The sequence below is a fragment of the Strigops habroptila genome, chromosome 2, assembly GCF_004027225.2.
Source record: "Strigops habroptila isolate Jane chromosome 2, bStrHab1.2.pri, whole genome shotgun sequence".
Taxonomy (NCBI): domain Eukaryota; kingdom Metazoa; phylum Chordata; class Aves; order Psittaciformes; family Psittacidae; genus Strigops; species Strigops habroptila.
The window spans coordinates 119,244,854-119,263,681 of record NC_044278.2 but is presented as its reverse complement, the minus strand read 5'-3'; the positions used below and the strand labels follow the sequence as shown (position 1 = coordinate 119,263,681).

General features: G+C 47.9%; 1 protein-coding gene across 4 annotated transcripts in view; it reads right to left on the bottom strand.

Annotated features, from left to right (window-relative positions):
* GAB2 (GRB2 associated binding protein 2) overlaps positions 1-18,828 on the bottom strand; it is a 97,942-nt gene that overhangs the window by 39,971 nt on the left and 39,143 nt on the right. For all 4 annotated transcript variants that reach the window (XR_003990018.1, XM_030476339.1, XM_030476337.1 and 1 more), the window contains exon 2: positions 1,467-1,767. Coding sequence is in view for 3 of the 4 variants with exons in the window: in XM_030476337.1 (XP_030332197.1) it covers positions 1,467-1,767 (301 nt within the window). In the remaining variant the exon portion in view is untranslated. The remainder of the gene's footprint in view (positions 1-1,466; positions 1,768-18,828) is intronic.

Sequence of the window (18,828 nt, the reverse complement as noted above, 5' to 3'; positions counted from 1 at the left end):
GGGTACCTTCCCTACAGCATTAACGTGCTGTGATTTTGTTACAAATAGGGATTTTTGTTCCTCTTTTGCTGATGTCATTCCATGATCCTGCAGGGAATAGCACTCGGATCTCTGCAGCCTGATGAGCCCTGTGTGCCCTTCGGGACAGATGTACTTGCAAACGGGAGATTGTTTTTCCTTGTGCTGCCCAGATTTATATTTCACTGAAGTCCCGTATTGATCCTGCTGCTTCTGGGCTGAAAGCTCATTTTACTAAATGGGAAGGAAAAAAAAAAACCCTGGTTCCCCCAGCTGAAAATGGAAAATCCTGCAACAAAACAGCTCTTAAAAAAAGGGGCCTCAATGATTACACTGAACCTTCTGATATTGGAATGGGATGTAATTTATTTAGCCTGACCTTTCCCTGAAAGACCGTGCTGGTGGTGTTATCAAGGATCCTCTCTACCACTTGTACACCCATTGCCAAGGTGACGTCCTGTTTCCTGCGTCAGTCAGTGAAGATCACATCCGTGCTGCTGTGATGCTTTGTTTGCTGTCCTCCCTGACAAGCTCTTGGCAGGGTTACAGCTCCTGCGGATGGCAGCTGCTCCACAAGGGACCAAAACAGATTCAAGCTGGATGTTATCATTGGGAGCTTCAATTAGACAGAGCTCAGGGCTGAAGTCGCCTGGATGAGGCTGGACTGTGATGAGATGAAGCAAAGACTCCCCGAGGTGTTACTAAGTGTAATGGGACTGGAAGATGACTGCATCCCATGCTCATCCCCATCCCCTCTCACTATGGTGAGCCCTTGTGGTGCTGTGGAATCAGAGGCAGCTCACTGGTGCTCACTGCAGAGGCTTGCCAAACTACAACTGAGTTTGGATGGTGGAGCATGATCAGTAGAACTGATCCCACCACTGCACAAAACCACCCTGTGTTTTCCTCTCCTCTCCCAGTGTTTTCCCAGTGGGTCCCAGGAGGAGATGGGGATGCAGGTGGGAAGGATGTGTCTGTCCTTCACATAAGACCCTGCCAGCAGTGGGACACCCACAGCCAGGAGGGACATGGTCCCTCTAAAGCTACTCCCCTGCTCCACCAAGGGACTGAAACCTCTGGATGAGGAGGGGTTTCACTGCTGATTCTCACCATTCCCAAAGGGACTTCAGTGATGGATGAGGACAAAGGCTGCAGCTAAAAAAGTTCCCAAGTCCCACCAACTTCTTAAGAGAGACTCAAAGGTCTACAGTTACAAGAGAAATGAATTAAGTGGCTCACAAGGAAAAGCCTGCTTTGCTTCAGATGTCAAAGGTAGGAAAACCTGATGGAGGTTTCCCATGTGTCCATCCATTTCCCATTCCAGCCCTCCCAGCCTTATGGCAGGCTACACCCTCCTCCCAATACGTCTGATCTGAAAGAGGAGCTGTGCCTCATTGGGAGGACAGGACAGCAGATGCTCTTGGCCATGGACATGGCTCTCACGGTACCTGTGTTCTCCTCGGACTGGTTGAAGCCACAGATCTGGCAGATGCTGCGAACCCACTTGTTCATGTCGTCCTCAGTCTCAGCCACCAGGTAGAAGGTCCTGTCACTGGTCTTGATGTCGAAGATGTAGCTGTCTTGCAGCTCCTTCTTGTTGAAGGTCAGGCCTGCGTCCACTTGCTCGCAGAAGTTGAGGTTGATAACACGCAATGGTTTCTTGGAGTGGTCATTTTTGTAGTACTCCAGGACATCGGGGTCGCCACTCATCCGACCGCTGCGCAGGACGAACCAGCGCTTCTTCCATGCCTGAAACCAAGAAGAGAGGAACCATGAACCCCATCACTCAAGTCATAAGGGCCAAGAAACCACTGCCATGCACAGGGTGATAGATGGACATGACATATCTCTGCCTTGGATGCTCTGGGATGCTGCTCAGGACATCCCTGCAAGAGGTGCACAGACTCAGCTCTTCAATACCCAAATGCCACTGGTTATCTGAGAGAATTAAATACCAAAACATCATTGTAGCTTAAGATGCTAAGCTTAAGACTCATTAAGCCTAAGATTCCAAGAATCGCTAGTCTTGAGGCTTACGGCAACCTTGTTCCTACCCTACAACCCAGCTGCACTCCCAGGACCTACATATCCTTTGCTCCTAGAGGCAAGATAATCTGTGGGGTGGCATTACTGGCAATCACAGTGCTGAAATGCCGTCCAGCAGCTTGGAGGAGCTCAGGTGCTTCGGACTAGAGTATCCTGCCCTTCAGAGAAACCCCTGAGAGCACCAGAGCGCATGTCTGCAGATACCAACCACTCCAATTCCATCTCTGTTTAAATGCCAGGATAGAAAAGGCTAATAAAACCAACGAGGAACTGGTTTGTATGTTTTAAATATCAGGAATAATGCCAGGAAGACCCACGGCGAGTCCAAGCTTCATTTGTTTTTCAGCATCTTCTGCTACCCAGCACGTAGGAAACCCTTAGCAAAGGAAAAGGTTATCATTGATTCTTCAGAACACTGCTGACAGCAGCCCCATGCCAAACTGACCAGGGAAAGGACTCAGGGGGTTATGGTGTTTGAAGCAAAATAAATGTCAGCCATCAGCCCTGGCACTGAGAGCTGCTGCCCCTCTGCTCTCACCAATGCCAAATGCAGTTGGGAGCCCACAGGAGGAGGAAGTGCACAGACAATGTGCTAAAAACTACAATTTATGTTACATGGAAAATCATGCAGGTGTAATTCCCTATCCAATGGGCTGGAGGGTTTTTTTTGGGGGGTGGGCTCTGCATGAGCATCCTGGTGCCTGAGGGAGGGATGCACAGGGTGAGGGACCACCTTGAGCTGCTCGCCATTGCAGAGCTATGCTGCTTTGAAGAGGGCTCAGCTCCCATGGTATATGGAAGAGAAAGACTATGCCTAAGCGTAAAGTTGTTCCTGCTGCCTTTGAGGGCAGTGAAGGTTCAAGAGGTACACAAACATAGACTGGATACAGCTGACATGGATGATGGGTTATTACCAGCACTCCTGCATTGCCCAATACAGACCTCAGTCTGCACTAAAGGATGTCAATGGAGAGGATGTGATCCCCACCACCCTGCACCAGTTGTGGACATTTGGGGGTTTTTATGAGATGTACCATATTGTTTTTGTTAAAATCACCAGTTTTGGGGTTCATATGATTATGAGAGGTTGAGTCATGAGGAAGCCCATGATGTCCCTAAGAAGGAAGAACCAACAGCCACAAACACCTTCAGTAACCCAAGGGAGGCAGCAAGGTGAGCGGTATGCTGGGACCTCCACGATGCACCTTGGGAGGTTACCACAGCCCTGTGATCCTTTGCATACTGGTGATGGGCATGTGCCAATTGCAGCAGGATTCCACAGTTATGGGGGATTTGGTGGCTGAGATAAGGGTAAGAAACCCCTGCGATGCTTTCTCTGAATGGTTCACTTCGCACCGTACTTCTCAAAGGCTTAAAACTAGCTTTTGTTGGTGCCTTTGAGATTTGTAACCAAATTAGTTTTGCACTAATTCTCAAACTGGCCCCCGGTGCCAGGAAAGCAACTTCAGTGCAATCTTCCAAATGCAGCGGAGCAGCAAATTGCTTAGCAAGAGGATGTGCAAAGCTGGCAGGTTTTGGTTTCATCCAGGAGAAGCTCACCTACTTCTCATCAAACCAGCTGCTTTTAGATTAAATGAAATGAAATGTACACAGGAGAGCTGTGTCCGTCAGGAAGGGAAAAACCAATTTCACCAAGCAGCAGCAATAATTTGATAGCCCATCTAAGAATGGATCATCTAAATCACCGGGAAACAAACTCATGGACATTTTTCCTAGCTCTAGGTGGAAAATGTCCCATTAACTTCTTCCTATTAATACCAAGACATTCTTTGCAACCACTTGGCAGGGCTAAGACATGGGTACACATCAATGAGGTGGTCTGAAAGAAGATCAAGTTGTGCAACCACACGAACCATCACCTGAATGAAAACATCCAACACCAGTTCTTGCTACTTAGCTCGTTGCTTTCCAACTATTCAGAGCCAACCCTTGCAACACGCCTTCATGGCAGAGAAGTTGTGTTAAAAAATCCATAAAGTACAAAAATTGGACTCCCGAATTTAGAGCTCCTATGGAAAAAACAGGAGGAAATGCTGCAAGCAAGGCCAATGATGCTAACACAGCTTCCCTTTTTATCGCCAGTGCCAGAGCCACAACTTCTCTAGTTCTCTTCTGTCTGTCTGGTAGCAATGGAAAGCCCCACACATTCAACATTTGGCAGAGCAAACCGTATAACACACACAGTCTGGTAGTATTGGGTAAGTCCTAACATAAGCTGCTTGCAAAAGAACTGCTCCTGCTAGGACAAAATTTCTTGGGAAGCTTCAGGAGTTGGAGTATCACTGGAAGGTGGGACCACTGGATGGGGCAACAGCCCCATGAACCTGAGATGACCACCCTGTCCAGCTCTGCCACGTGCCCTCCTGATGATAAAGAGACACTGGTGTTCTTCTTAAACAGCTTCTGACCCAGAAAACCAGCTCATGGCAGCAGCCTCTGGATTGCCTGGACCGGCATCACAGCTGGATCCATCTCCCACCACACATATCCCATAGAAGGACCAGCCATTCCTTCCTCTTAACATCACCTTCTGAGCCAGAGGAATATGCATTGACCATTAGAAGAGAATGGAAAGAAATAATACAGAAATAGCCAGGAACCTTCTTATTTTTGTGGAGATTTTCCCCATTTCTTTGAACTTTCGAGCTCAGCAAGTGTATTTCAGTTCTTTCCTCTGGATTTACTATGTTTCCATCAGGAAAAAGACTCAGCTTGTGTTTGCCAGGCTGGGGCTGCTCTTCGAGCATCTTGTGGCACTAACACAGCTTGCTTTACTATACAGTGATACGTGGCAAAGGATACACAGCCTGCAGCACGTGGTCCATCCTCCTGGGACACCTATTTCCCCTTTCAAAGCTATGAACATCATGCAAATATTCCATGTTTAGCCTTCTTTAGAATACCACCTTTCTGTAAGGGGGTGATTTAAGAGACTACCAACCACCAGCAGCAGGATGCACCGGATCCGTATGTGCATGGCAATCACAGCCCATGCCAAACCACAGGAGGATGCAACTCCATGTGAACCTACACACTCCGTAGTAGGTCTCTGTTTCCAGGACCACCTTCTCTCACCACAGGGCTGTGATGGCCAACATGCATCTCCCTCTCCACCTGGGTTTTCCTTTTCTCCTCATTTTTGTTCCTTCCTGGCTCCTTTGAAGCCCCTGTTGCTGTCAGCTCCTGCCAAAACACTCTGCCTCACCGACACATGGTGTGAGCCAAGGGCTGTGTTTGTTTAACAGCTTTATAAAGTGGAGAGGCCAACAACTTAACAGCCATAAAATGGTGCCTTTGCAGCCCAGATTTCCAGCTGTGTGGTCCTCTGCCTGCATCAGGTGGCTTCATAGTTAAATTACAGCTGCTAAAGGCCCTTAATATCATTGAGAAATATTTTGACACTTGGCAAGAACTTCTTTTAAAGACTTGTTTGTTAAGAAAATGCCCATCGTGCTGCCAGTGCAGTGAAAATCCTCACTGAGTGCCCAGAACCACAACTGCTTGATTGGTTCCCACCTCAACAGTGCTGTGGCAAGTTAGAGTTTACAAAACTGATCCCTTTCCAGCTGGATGCTACCTGGAATTGGTTGGTTTATGGGTTGGATAGTTGGATTGGCAGAGTGCTGCTGGATTCATCAGCTGAGTGCACTTAGCAGCAATACTCTGCAAGGCTCAAACAGTTGTTGGGACCCTTAGAATCATAGAATCACAGACTGGTTTGGGTTGGACAGGACCTTAAAGCTCATCCAGTTCCAACCCCCTGCCATGGGCAGGGACACCTTCCACTAGCACAGGTTGCTCCAAGCCCGTGTCCAACCTGGCCTTGAACACTTGTGCCCTGATGGAGCAATGCTGTGACAGAGCTTGTGGCATCATTGCAGAGGGTTGGGACTATCCCTTGCCAGACAATCTGGGGACTCCAAGTGTGTAATAACCCAAGTGCAATTAAGGACAGGTCAGACAGAAACTTTAATAACTATGATTATAGCCAGAGGACATTTGGACAGCATGTCCCCCTCCGTTCTGTGTCAAGTGATTGCAGAGACCCTATATATTGTTTCAGAAAAGAAAGAAAAGAGATGGGGAAATAATAATTTCAATGTTAGCAAAGCCAGGTATCCATCCCTGGGGAGCTTGCTGGCTGCCACAATCCTAAGAAGGAATCAGACAGTAAATATCGTGACAATATGAAGAGATGGCTCTTGGTGGGCCTATAGGAGTGACTCACACAGTATGATCCTAGCTCTGAAGTGAGGAATTGGGAACAGTCAGAGACTGTTAGCTTTTAGCTGAAAGGTATGTTCTTTCAGTTCGGATAAACTTCTGAGCAAGACCTCTCAAATATTCAGCATTAATAATTTTATCACCGCACCCTTATAACATGTATAGGGATAGGGGAAGAGAAGAGAAGAGAAGAGAAGAGAAGAGAAGAGAAGAGAAGAGAAGAGAAGAGAAGAGAAGAGAAGAGAAGAGAAGAGGACGAGGATAAACATACATTTCCTAGGAAATTTTTCCACCCTGTTCCTTCACCCCCCGCTGCCACCTTTGTCCCCACGAGCACAGCACACCACTAGTGTGAAATAAACCTTCCAGAATCTGATCTGACACAAATCACAAGATCTAATCTGAACTGGCAGGCAGGATGAACGACCTAACTGTGACATTGGGCGAATTTCTCACACTGGGATGAAGCCAGGGACTGAGCAATTCGAGCAGGAATCCCACAGTGGGGCAAATAAGCATTTGTGTCTGGATTTTCCCAAATCAAGTGCAGGACAGCTCCTGCTATTGTCCCTATGGCCACCAGTGAGGATGCCACCACTCAAGGCCAGGCTGGCTGTGGTTCTGGGCAACCTGATCTAGTTGAAGATGTCCCTGCTCATTGCAGCGGGGTTGGACTAGACGAGCTTTGAAGATCCCTTCCAACCCAAACTATTCTATGATTCTATGCCCATGGAAAGCCCCAAGCCTGCCTCAGCCTCAAATGCCTCCAGTTTTCATTCTGCAGTGCAGAGCGGTCTTGCACCCCACCAAGCATGTTTGCCCTCCAGCACATCTGGTGTGGCAGAGAGCAGCTCATGCTCCTGGAGCACACAAGAAGGACCATGACACCTGCAAAGGTCTCACTGTTCTTCCCAGCCAATGTGCCCCTTTTATATGTCCTCTCCTGGCTGCCACCACTTTAGCCATCCTGGCAAGACCACCCCTGGAAAAGGGGGATAGAGATGATGGGGGTATCCTGAGAGCCACTGGACTGTATTACCCCACACTAGGGCTGACCTTGCCCTGGTCACCCCATCCCTGCAGTCCCGCACAAAGGACACAGTCCTATACAGCTGCCAACGCTACCAGCATCGGGGAGTGAAGCCCCATACAGGAGGATTGTAGAATAACCTATTGGTGACCTGTATAATAATGTTGTCTTCCTCTGTGTCCCTGGGGGCTTTTTATCTCATCTGATGGACAGAAGGATGCTGGTTTTATTATTCATGCAAGAACGCCTCTCCCCTCCCTGTGTTAGCGCTAACTCAAAGGAAATGTGGCTTGAAAGATTTGCAAGCAGCAAAGCTGCCCCCCATGTCTGCTCAGGTTCTGCTGCCTGTTTGCCCCCATAAAGCCCTAATGTGCCCAAACCCAAGAGCAAACAGGAGCTCCCTGAGCCCCCTTACACCTTTCCATACCCCCCATGGCTCTCCATGCACCTTCTCCTTGCCCACTACCCACTCACAGCACCTTTTGACATGATGCCGGGAACAGACAGGTCCCAGCTCCTCTCCTCTCACCCTTCAAAGGGATGGAGACTGATCCCTGCTAATCACACATCTGCTGTGGCCGAGTTCATGGTGAGTTCGTTAGCAGCATCGCTTTGGGGGAGGTTTGACTGGCAGCCTTAATAATGCCACACTGCAGCAGAGAGACACTGCCGGGCACAGGAATCCTCACTGGGGTACAAGGCGGCTCTTCCTTGGCTCGCTGGGGGATCAAGGGAAGTAATGGTGATGTGAAAACCCCCCAACTCAGTGCACATCTCAGGCTATCAAATAGACCTTCCCTCCTGGGATGTTTTTTCCCCTCTGTCAGAGGTGTAATTAGGCTTCAGAGCACACGCTGTATTGCTACATGCGAAATCCACCCAAGGGTGATATGGCCAGTGTGAGGCTTCCTGCAGTGAGCATCCTCTCGAATGGAGTTTTAAGGAGGTGAGGCTCAAACACAGGCTAAAACCTATTTGCAAGGTCACCTGAAAACCCCAAAGCAGCTCCTGCCATCAGAGATGTTTGCTACAGCAGGGAAGGAAGAGGTTGGGATGGCTCGGAGCTAAAGGTACAACTGGTGTGAGCTGGAGAATCCACTCTGCAAACGTGACGGGTGACAAAGCAGTGACACAATGTGGAAAACATTTCCCTTCGTATTTGTTTTATGGGAGTTCTCCGGTTGGAAAGATTTCAGTAGCTCAGTGCTGCACGGTCAGCCTTAGGAAAATAAAGATGTCTCTCAGGGATGTGAGGGTGCCAATTGCGTTTCTGCTGGGATGCTGGAGCGCCTGATTAAGGATGGGAAGGGAAAACAAAATATCACGTAGTGAGGTTGTATTTACACAACCAGGCAAGCTGTGACCGTCTGAGAAAGAAGGACACAGGGGAAACCCTGGGGTGGGGCAGGAGGACTCCTATCTGGAGAGTATAGAGAGGATGGAGATGCATGGGGACAGAATGAGATGCAATTGCCTTATGTTAGATGTAAGGAAAAGGCTTCATAATGAATGGTAGGCCAAAAAAAACCCAACAGATGGGGCGATGTCCGTATGTCCATCCTTGGAGCTATTCAAAACCTGACTGGACAAGCCCAGGAGCTTGATTTACCTCCAGAGTTGGGCTTAACTTTAAGCTGGACCCACTTTGAGCAGGAAGTTGGTCCAGACACCTCCAAAGGTCCCTTCTAACCTTAGTTATCTCCAAATCTGAATTACTTTTCCACAATCAGGTCCTGCTCCCAGTGAGGAGTGTTGAACTTGTCATATGGAGACCTGATGAGACTCCTCAGGAGGATGGGTGTGCAGCCGCTGTGCACCCATCCTCAGCATTTAGCATGAGAAAGGGCAGTGCTGGCATTTTTAAACTCTCCTTGAGTAAAGGAACCTTTTCTGGTTTATTCCTTCTGCTGAAAGCTGCAAGAGGAAGGTGCTGGGAAAGGACAGGGTTTGAAGGAGTGAGTTGGAGCCCAGTCCTTGCCCTGGGGCTGGCTGCGAATGGTCCACGTGTGTCCCTGCTGTTGTGCCATGGATTTTATTATCTGGAAGTATTTCCTGCTATTCAGCCCTGTTCTGTATTCCACTCTGTTATTCCTAGCTGAAATCCCTCCCCCAGCCTGCCATGGCACATTCTTTGTGAAGGGACTGGAGCAGCATCCCAAGGGGGTGTGGGCAGGTGGGTGTCACTGTGTGTGGATGGGCAGAGCTGGTGGCTCCCTGGGGGTCTGCAGGACACCCCATGAAGTGATGAGATGACACCTCCACCACCTCTGCCCCAAGCTCCCATCCACCGTCCCAGGAAAAACAGCATGACAAAAGGGACCACATCCTACAAAAGCAACAGTGCAGGCGATACCCTCACAGCCCCAAAGGGATTGCAGTGAGTCTCCAAGCCAACTGCTTAGTCTGGGTCTGATCCAGAAGGCTGGGCTACTTAAAGGCATTTTTCATCCTCAGACTTAAGGTGGTTTGTTTTCTGCAGTGCCAGTCGCAAGGATGATTCCCAGCCCCTGCATCTGCCCTGGCTGCATCCTGGCTGCATCCTGACTGCATCCTGAATGCTAGGGCAAGCTGCAGGGTGATGGCACTGCTGTATCACCTCTCTGGGCACAAGGACACAGCTCTGCTACACAACTGATGAGCTGAGCACAAAGCTGTATGGTCCTCATCCCCTTGTCACCACTGCTGGCATAGCGGGGGCTGACCTGCATCTCGCTGCCTCTTTGAAGGCTGACAAGGACAATGTGTTGTGACAAACAAATAGGATGCCCCACCAGCTTGTTATGTGTTATTATACTTATCATATATGTTATGATACTATAGTTATATATATTTTACATGATGCATGTCCAGACTGGTGCTTCTCAAGTCTGTTTGCAAAACCCAGCTGTCACCATTGACTACACTCAACCCTATGGAAGTGAGCAAGAGCTGACCATCCCACTGGGATAAATGAGCCCACACCACATGGACACACCAACAGAGAGTGGAGTTTACTTTGCTTTTTCAACACTGGGTTTCTGGAAGTAAAAGCAAACTGCTCAGAGGTTTTTTTTGTCCCTCCTGAGACTTTGGTATCAGGCTCCGATAAGCGCTTTCCCGGCCATTACACAAGCAGGGCTGGACATGGGAATGTGGCATGAACAAATGACTGCAAGCACAACACTTTGATAACTGAGTTTTTCTGGCTTTCTGGCCTCTGCAAGAGCAAAATAAATCCCATAGCACTGTCAGTGTTTTCCCTTCCCTCACCCCTAGCTTTGGGCTATTCCAAACCACTACCCCAAGAATAGGAATGTGCCCCAAAACTCCCACACTGTGCTGGCAGGGCCCACGGATCCTGCCCCAGACGTCCTTGGTGAACATAAGCCCACACAAAACCCATTACAGGGATGCTTTGCCCCATGAGCACCCAATGATGGGCTTCATTGGAAGAAAACGCATCACTCCCATCTCCACTCTGCCTTCTCCTGGAGGTTGTGGCTGCTCTACCACCCGTGTCACCTCTCTCTATGTGATGTCCAGGAGGATGCCCAGGAGAGGACAAGGTTTCACCAGGTTTGGGTTTGGCTGTGAGATATTTTCCAGGCAGGACATTGCATTTCATGGATTTTTTTTTGTCCTACATCCATGAGCATCCATGAGCCCCAGAGGGAGAGGAGGAAGGGGCTACTATAAGAAACAGGTTTCCCAGCCAGCGAACCCTTTCCAAACCCCTAATGCTGACTATGTTTCAAAGCAAAGTTGATTTAAAACAGCATTTTTGAACTAATAAAAGAATCTGACAAAGCCAGTTTGAGGCTTAGTTTCAATCCTTTGGAGATAGGCACCTGTGTCAGCTCTAGGAGTGAATCTCATAACTAAACTGCTCTGCCCCCAGTCTCTTAGATGAAGGCGGATGGAAATACAGATGGACATAGAGATGGACAACAGGAATGAGAGGTGTATCAGGATCATAGAATCATAGAATAGTTAGGGTTGGAAAGGACCTTAAGATCATCTAGTTCTAATCCCCCTGCATGGGCAGGGATGCCTCACACTAGACCACAGCTCTGTCAACCTGGCCTTGAACACTGATGTTCCTCTTTCCCTTGGCATGCCGCTTCCTCTGCTTAAAGGCTGCAGAAAAAGGGTCTTATAAGGTGATACGGAACCTCTTAACAGGCTCTATGCACAGCAAAAATCACCATCCCATTTGGTTTGTGATGATGAACTGGAGGTATCGTGGGGCTGAAGATAATAGCAAAGTGTCAGAAAGCTTTTCCTGTCATCTAAAAGCCTGGTCTCCTGGTTTTCTGGCTTGTAGCAGGATATTTGGTATAGACTTGCCATAGACTGTTCTATGACTTGCCTTTGGTATAGACATCCCTTTCTAGGGATGATTTCTAATTCCAGAATATCTATGATGCCTGTTGATTTTCAGCCACTTTAACAGGCTGTCCCATTGCCTCAGTGTGTAACCATCTCCAGCTGGGATAACCTCTGCAAGAACAAGATGATGTGACAAAACCACACTTCCTGAGCACCGTGGTACCCAAGAGGACAGTTGCACCACAGGAACACTGGCTAGGAGCAGAGTAAAGGGTGTTGTGCTCCGAAGAGCCAAAGCTTCCATCCAACATAGAGGAACTGGCACAGGGTCCAGCCATACAAGGTTTTGCAGAGCTTAGGTTTGCTTTGTTAAACACACTCCCTCAAATCTCTCTTTTTTTTACCTTCCCCAACACATTCCCACAAACCAGATCCCCAGGAATACCATGGGAATTTGGCATCCTCATGCTTTTACAATATTTGGACCTTCATCTTTCCCTGCCATAGCTGTTTTGTCAAGGAAACATTACCATGGTAGCCCCAACATGAGACATTATCCAAAATGTGGGCTGCTTTGTGCCAGATGCTGTGAGACACAGCATTAGCTCAGAGATGCCAGACTGGAAGAGAAAAGGCAGATGAGGAATGGAAGAAGAGAGAGAACTCAGCCATAGCTACTCAAATCTACAGCAGTGGTGAGGTCCTTACCTTTCCTCCTGGATCGCAAGCCAATAGATCACTCCCTTCATCGCTTTGCTACAATCACACTGCCTCTATGGTATTTTCCTTGAGGAAAATTCCCCTTTTATGTCTGTTTTATATGTAGCTGTGGTCAACCTGCACATGCCTACATAAGCTGTTTGCTCACAACAATGATCATTTTTTGACACTAACAAATCTGCTCACCTCTAGGTGTTGGTTCAGGTTATTTAAGTGGCTTTGATGCACTAAGATGGATTTCCTTTCAGAGGAAACAAAACCATTTATCCCTGTCCAAATGTGCTTTGGCCCTAGTGGGGATGCATATACATGGCTACTATGGGGCTGGACCACTAGGATGTCCTCCAGTTGGTATCAGACTCAGAAGACACCTTCTGCCCCCGTGGCTTCACATGCTGCCCTGGCTTTAGTCCAGGAAATGTGGCTGTGGTTGGTATTTTGGCATGACACAGAGGCAGGATGCTGCGAGGCCAAACACATTAAATGTGAGCAAAAGTGAGAAATGGAGTTGAAAGTTCCTATGAGAAAGCAAGCTCCATGGACACAGCACCAATGCAGGGCCTGTTGTGACAGGACAAGGGGTGATTGTTTTAACCTAAAGGAAGGGAGATTCAGGCTGGATGTAAGGAAGAGTTTCTTTACAATGAGGGTGGTAAAACACTGGCACAGATTGCCCAGAGAGGTGGTGGATGCTCCGACCCTGGAGACATTCAAGGCTGGGCTGGATGTGGTTTTGAGCACCCTGATATAGTTGAAGATGTCCCTGCTCATTGCAGGGGTGTTGGACTAGATGAGCTTTGAAGGTTCCCTCCAACCCAAACTATTCTAAGATTCTATGAGTCTATGATGCTATGAATGGCATTCACCCATGGGCTGTTTTTTCATGGCTTAGATGATTTTGGGACTCGAGGTTCCCTCCTGCTTAAAAGAGCACCCTAACGAGAGGATTCCCTCGTGTTTCACAACGTGTTAGCTCATGCAAAAGCCTTTCCTTGTTAAAAGAGGATTTCTCTCCTCTTCCAGCTCGCCCTTTTAGATGAAACTCATAGAGACCTAATTATCTCATCCTGCTGTCAGGCCACTCTGAAACCTGCTGAGGGATTTACTGGTTTCCAAGAGACACTCACAGAAGGCACATGAACATCCAGACATTCCCTGAGGCTCTCTATCAGCCGTGTCAAGCTCACAGCCCCAACCACGTCTCTCCTGGCAGGCACCATGCTCAGGCAATTCAGTTCAAGGGCAGCAGAGGATAACTCAGGGTGTGCATGGGGACAACCCCAGATCTGCACAACACGAGGATCCGGATCTCACTTGTTGTACAGCTGGGTTGAGGGTGGCCAGCTAGAATAGGCAGATTTCTGGCTTTGAGCCTGCCACAGTGATGTACATCTCTCCAGATGTCCCCAATAGCTGAAACATTTGTCAATGACAGCAGTTGGTTGGGTCTATATTGAGTCCTCACAACACTTCCAGTCCCACAACCCTGTGCCTACATAAGGAAATCTTCTGCAGGTTCCCCCCTTATCTGTGTGAATCACAGGTTGAGCCAGTCCAGGTCTCCTGAGGTCCCTTCCAACTTGAATTATTGTCCTATGATTGTAAACTGATTTCTTCTATATCACAGGCTCTTAATTAAATGCACATTTATGCCCATATGGACCCCAGTTACCACTCATTTCTCCTCATATTTAGCCACCATCTCCACAAAGAAAAAGCAAGGAGGGGGTTGCTTCCAATCTGTCACTTTGTGGCTTTGGCATCTTGCAAAGGGCTCTTGTGATGACCTTCTCCACTAGACTGGAGAGTCCTTAGAGTGTTTGCAGGGAGAAAAATATCACAATCATTGTGTCTTCCAACCTCTCAGCTCTTCCAAAAAGCTAACCAGCTGTCAGCCTAAGCATTTCTGTGCTAAACACCATTCCTGCAATACTTTCATGTTCCCTTTCTTCTTCTTTGGCATTAACATTAGTAGCCAGCTACTGAAACATGTTTTGCCATTGCTGTATATAGGGAGAAATAAATGCACCTCCTACCCTTTCATTTAGACACCAAAGGCCACTGTAGCTGTTTCTGCTGCAGCCTCAACTCTCATCAGGAGCCACTTGTGCAGTTTCTGTCTACTAAACCCCTGCATTTGGTGATTTACTGCCTCTTTCCATAGGAACAATCTCAATTTCTTCTCCTTCGATGTACAGTTTTGCATTGGGCTGTCTTCTAACACATTTCTTTCACATGTGCTCTGCTTGCCAAGTGAACCAGACTGCCCCATCTGATGAATTTGTCTTCTATATTTACTGTTTCATTACCCTTTGTGCCACGGGCAGCATCTTCCTGCAGGAGCCATTGGATCTGCTTTACTTAAAGAAATGCTGAGACCCTGTATTAATCCATGAAAAATGGCATGAAGAAAAGCCACATTTGATGGTGGCATCTTTCTGGGATCTGTCAGGTTTTAATTCACTTGCCATGTGCTCTGGGCTGTATGAGCTGTCCTCACCTCGCTATAGCTGACCTGCCATTAACAGAACTGTGGAGTCCACCATTCAGCCCAGGATTGATGCTGGTCATCAACCTTTTGCTGCCTAGGGAATCTCTTCTGAACATTTCTTCTGCTTTATGGATTGGAAGTAATTCCCTTATTCAGGATTAACCTAACCCCTTTCTCCCATGTCTGGAAAGCTGATGCTTTCATTTCCTATGCTTTGGTGGAAAGGTGAGAAGATTGCTGCTTCCAGGACTTCCATGAGCTTCCCTGCAGGAAACTGTGCACTGCTCTGCTCACCTCTTCCTCAAATACCAGATTTTCAAGTCTCTTCGTGGTCCTTCAGTCATGGGACTCCTTCCAAAAATCAATGGGAAGTGGCCATTGAGAGTTTTGTTTGGGGCAGAAGGCTTTAGGAGAGGTATCTCCAGACACCATCCACATGGAATTTGGAAGAGAGCAAGTAAAGACCTGGGCTTCCTCAGAGGAAGAAAGAGACCTTCTCCAAAGGGAAGCACCTCAAAGGCTACTTTGAGGTTAAGGTCTGATGGATGCTGTGATAGCACACAACTGTGCACGGGCAGAGTCCATCATAGCCTTCAGGAACAGCAGTCAGCATAGTGCTGAGGCACGTGTCTGCCCCAGCCTTTGCCTTCTGCCAGCGAGCAAAGCCTGGGGAGATATTCCTAAGCACAAATAGTCTATTTGGCTTTGGGAACTCGAGTGCATAATGAGTCATTTGATAAACAGTAGTATGGTTTAGCCAACACAGATGATAAGGTCAAACGGATGAGAAGATGGCCTGTTCAGAGATAACCTGCTCCTAATGAATATTAATGTCACCACTGTCTTCTGAAAAGTAGAGCCTATAGAGGCCCTTGCAATAGTATATTTGGGATGCTGCAGGGTTTCTGGTCATCACTATTTCTTGCCCGACCAACAACACAGTGAGGACATCAACTATTCAGACTCTGACCTGAAGAATGCCCACAAATCTGGCTGAAGAAGGCAGAAAAATAACCTGGGGTCATGGTAACAGATTGCTTTGTTGAAAGACTTCTTTAAAATCAAGGAAGCCAAAGGGGAATAAATCAGCTGAGGTGCTGAAAACCACTTTACAACAGATGAGCAGCAATGGGATCAACAGGACTCTTTAGTGTGACCTTTGTGGATTAGCCTTTTCTCCTTAAATTTAAATTATTCCATTAAAAGTGGCTGCAGCCAGATAGAACTGTGGTAGCCTACTGTTCCCCCTGACCAATCACACAAGCCCCATCTCATTGGAAAACCAGCTGGAAGCCCAGCTTGAAGCCCGTGTGCTTCAGGCTTCAGAGGAGTGGAGAGGAAGGCGGGCGCTAATTCCTCATCACCACCACCTCACAGCAGCTCCTCCATCTGCCTGTTAATGTGTGTTGAAAAACTGTTAACAACACTTAAATCAGTGGGTTGAAGGGGGGTAGCTCTGTTTTGGCATGATGGCATGGATATGCTCATTGGTGGAGGATGATGCCCATTGGAATCCCAATGGCCAGTGACCCAGCTGCTGACCCCGTCAATAGCTGAAAAGCCTTTCCAAAAGCAGTGAACCTCTCTCCTTTCATGTATTATTAAAATCCTCACTGGTTAATTTATTAGGGTACTTTGCAGTGGGAAAAATGACCTCTTTGTTGACCCACTTAAACATGCCCCACTCCAACACAAAGCTGTCAGAAGGGTCAAGGGGAGAGCAAGGGAAGTTGTGCTCAGACTGATGTCCTTTGTGTCAGCGAGACAGCTCCAGGATGGAAGTGCTGGGACTCCCTGGCACGAGAGCAAAGGCCTAGATACAAGCCTTCATAGACCAAACCACAAAGGAAACATTCAGCCCATAAGCTGCATGGACACAGCCAAAGAAACAAGAATCCCTGGTCCTCCTTCCTCATCCCTTCCTGAACCTGTGGGTCTGGGGAAGAATCCTTGAGTTCTCCCCATGTCGGCTTCTCTAAAAATGCAAGTGGAAAATGTGATGATGGGTGGTGGGTGAACCCATCCACACGTCCTGGGAATCACAGTGCTCATGAGACAGCAAAGGTACATAGAATAATAGAATCTTAGAATTACAGAATCATAGAATGGTTTGGGTTGAAGAGACCTTAAAGCTCACCCAGTTCCGACCCTCTGCCACGGGCAGGGACACCTTCCACTAGAGCAGGTTGCTCCAAGCCCCTGTGTCCAGCCTGGCCTTGAACCCTGCCAGAGATGGGGCATCCACAAGAGCCAGGACATCCTGCAGCTGAAGGTGTCCAGACCTGCATCCAGACTCTCCTCTTTTCTGCTTCTGGGTTCCTCCAGCAAGGGTATCACTAGATATGCTCCACAATACCTGATTCAAACTAACACGTGTGGGGTGCAGAGGAGCAGGGCACTGCAGGGCAAAACTGGATAAGCCAAAGTGACAGTGTTAAACACCACTCTACTACCAAAAGCAGCCCTATAAGTGAAATGAGCAGGATTAGATGTCATTAGGTCTTGTTTTTCCATTAGTGTCAGAAAGATGAAGCCTCTTAAAGCCTCTCTCCTCCCATAAAGGTGGCCTGCAAAGTGCTCAGACTCTACAGGACTCCCAGGCCATTAGAGAGGACACAAAAGCTCCATTTGCTTCATCACTGACAAAGCACCTGGAAAGTGCAGTGAGGACAAAAGGACTCTGCATGGTGCCTTCAAACCTTGAGGGGTTGGGAGCTCTGTCCTGTGCCCTGCCTATCACACCAGGTTTGCGCTGGAGAGTCTTTTAAAGTCCAAATGCTTTGTTGGGGCTCTTTTTCATGTAATGCTCTTTATCTCAAGCAAATTAACTTTGATATTAAGGGGGTATGTAAAGAAAAGTTCACGAGGACACCTAAAAAGTTGTCTCCAGCAGACCTGGAGAGAGACCTTGAAGAGAGACATGAAATGCATTAATCCCTGCTTATTCTTAGCTTCATAAAGCTCATACATCCTGGGTGTTAGATGAGATAAAATACAGAGAATGGTACTGAACAGAATAAACTGCAGAGAAAGCTGAACGAAATCAGGACCAAATCTCAGTTGGATGTTAGAAAAAACCCTCCAAGACTGAGCTTCTATCTGTAAAAATACTTTGGGGGTGGAAAAAAGTGTAGTTATATGATGGGTGGGGAGTAATTTTTCTGCCTGCCACAGTTCTGCAAACCAAGAGGTAGAAAACAGCGCGTGGGAACCTGAACCTGCAGCAAAGATGGGTGGAAAAAGCAGTAACTGATGAGGTTTATTGAAGCATGTGTTAATCATCCCTCTAGAAGATGGACTGGGATGGGGGTGGAGGACTTGGCAGCTGGGGGAAATGAGGGCTTTGAGATGTGTTTGTAATGCTAACTCACATCTGGGATCCATCCTGGAATGGGAACACGGTGTCTGGCCAGAAGGAAATGTTCTTCATGGCCAACCTGCATGAAGGACCTGACCCGCTGGGCCAAGTGTGGCCTTCAGAGGTGTCCCTCAAGTGACCTGGGGGTGTGGAATACTGGAGATGCTTTCCAAAGGGAATGGAGAGGTTCTCTATGCTCAGAGGCTGTAAGGACTGCCCTGCATGGGCTGCCGGGAAAGAACAGGTCCAGCTCTCACTGGGAGCCCTTGTCCCCAAATGCTTTGGTGGTCCAAGCTGAGCTTTGTGGCCTGGTGCCTCAGGCAGGTGCACAGTGAGGTTGAAAGATGTTCTTCCCCTCCACTTTGGGATGCCACATCTCCATCTCAGCATTCCTTCATTCTGATTTTCCTGGTCATCCCACTTGCATGCCTCTCCCACCAGACCCGTATTTCAGTGCAGTTATCCCTGGATCACAGCAGAGGACCAAGGCATGAGCATGGGCAGGCAGGAATTGCATCTACAAGCACTGTGGTAGGAGAGTCACTGTATTTCTGCACACGACCTCACTCGCAAACTCCTTCGGAGACAGTTCATCCTTAGAAACCAGCATTA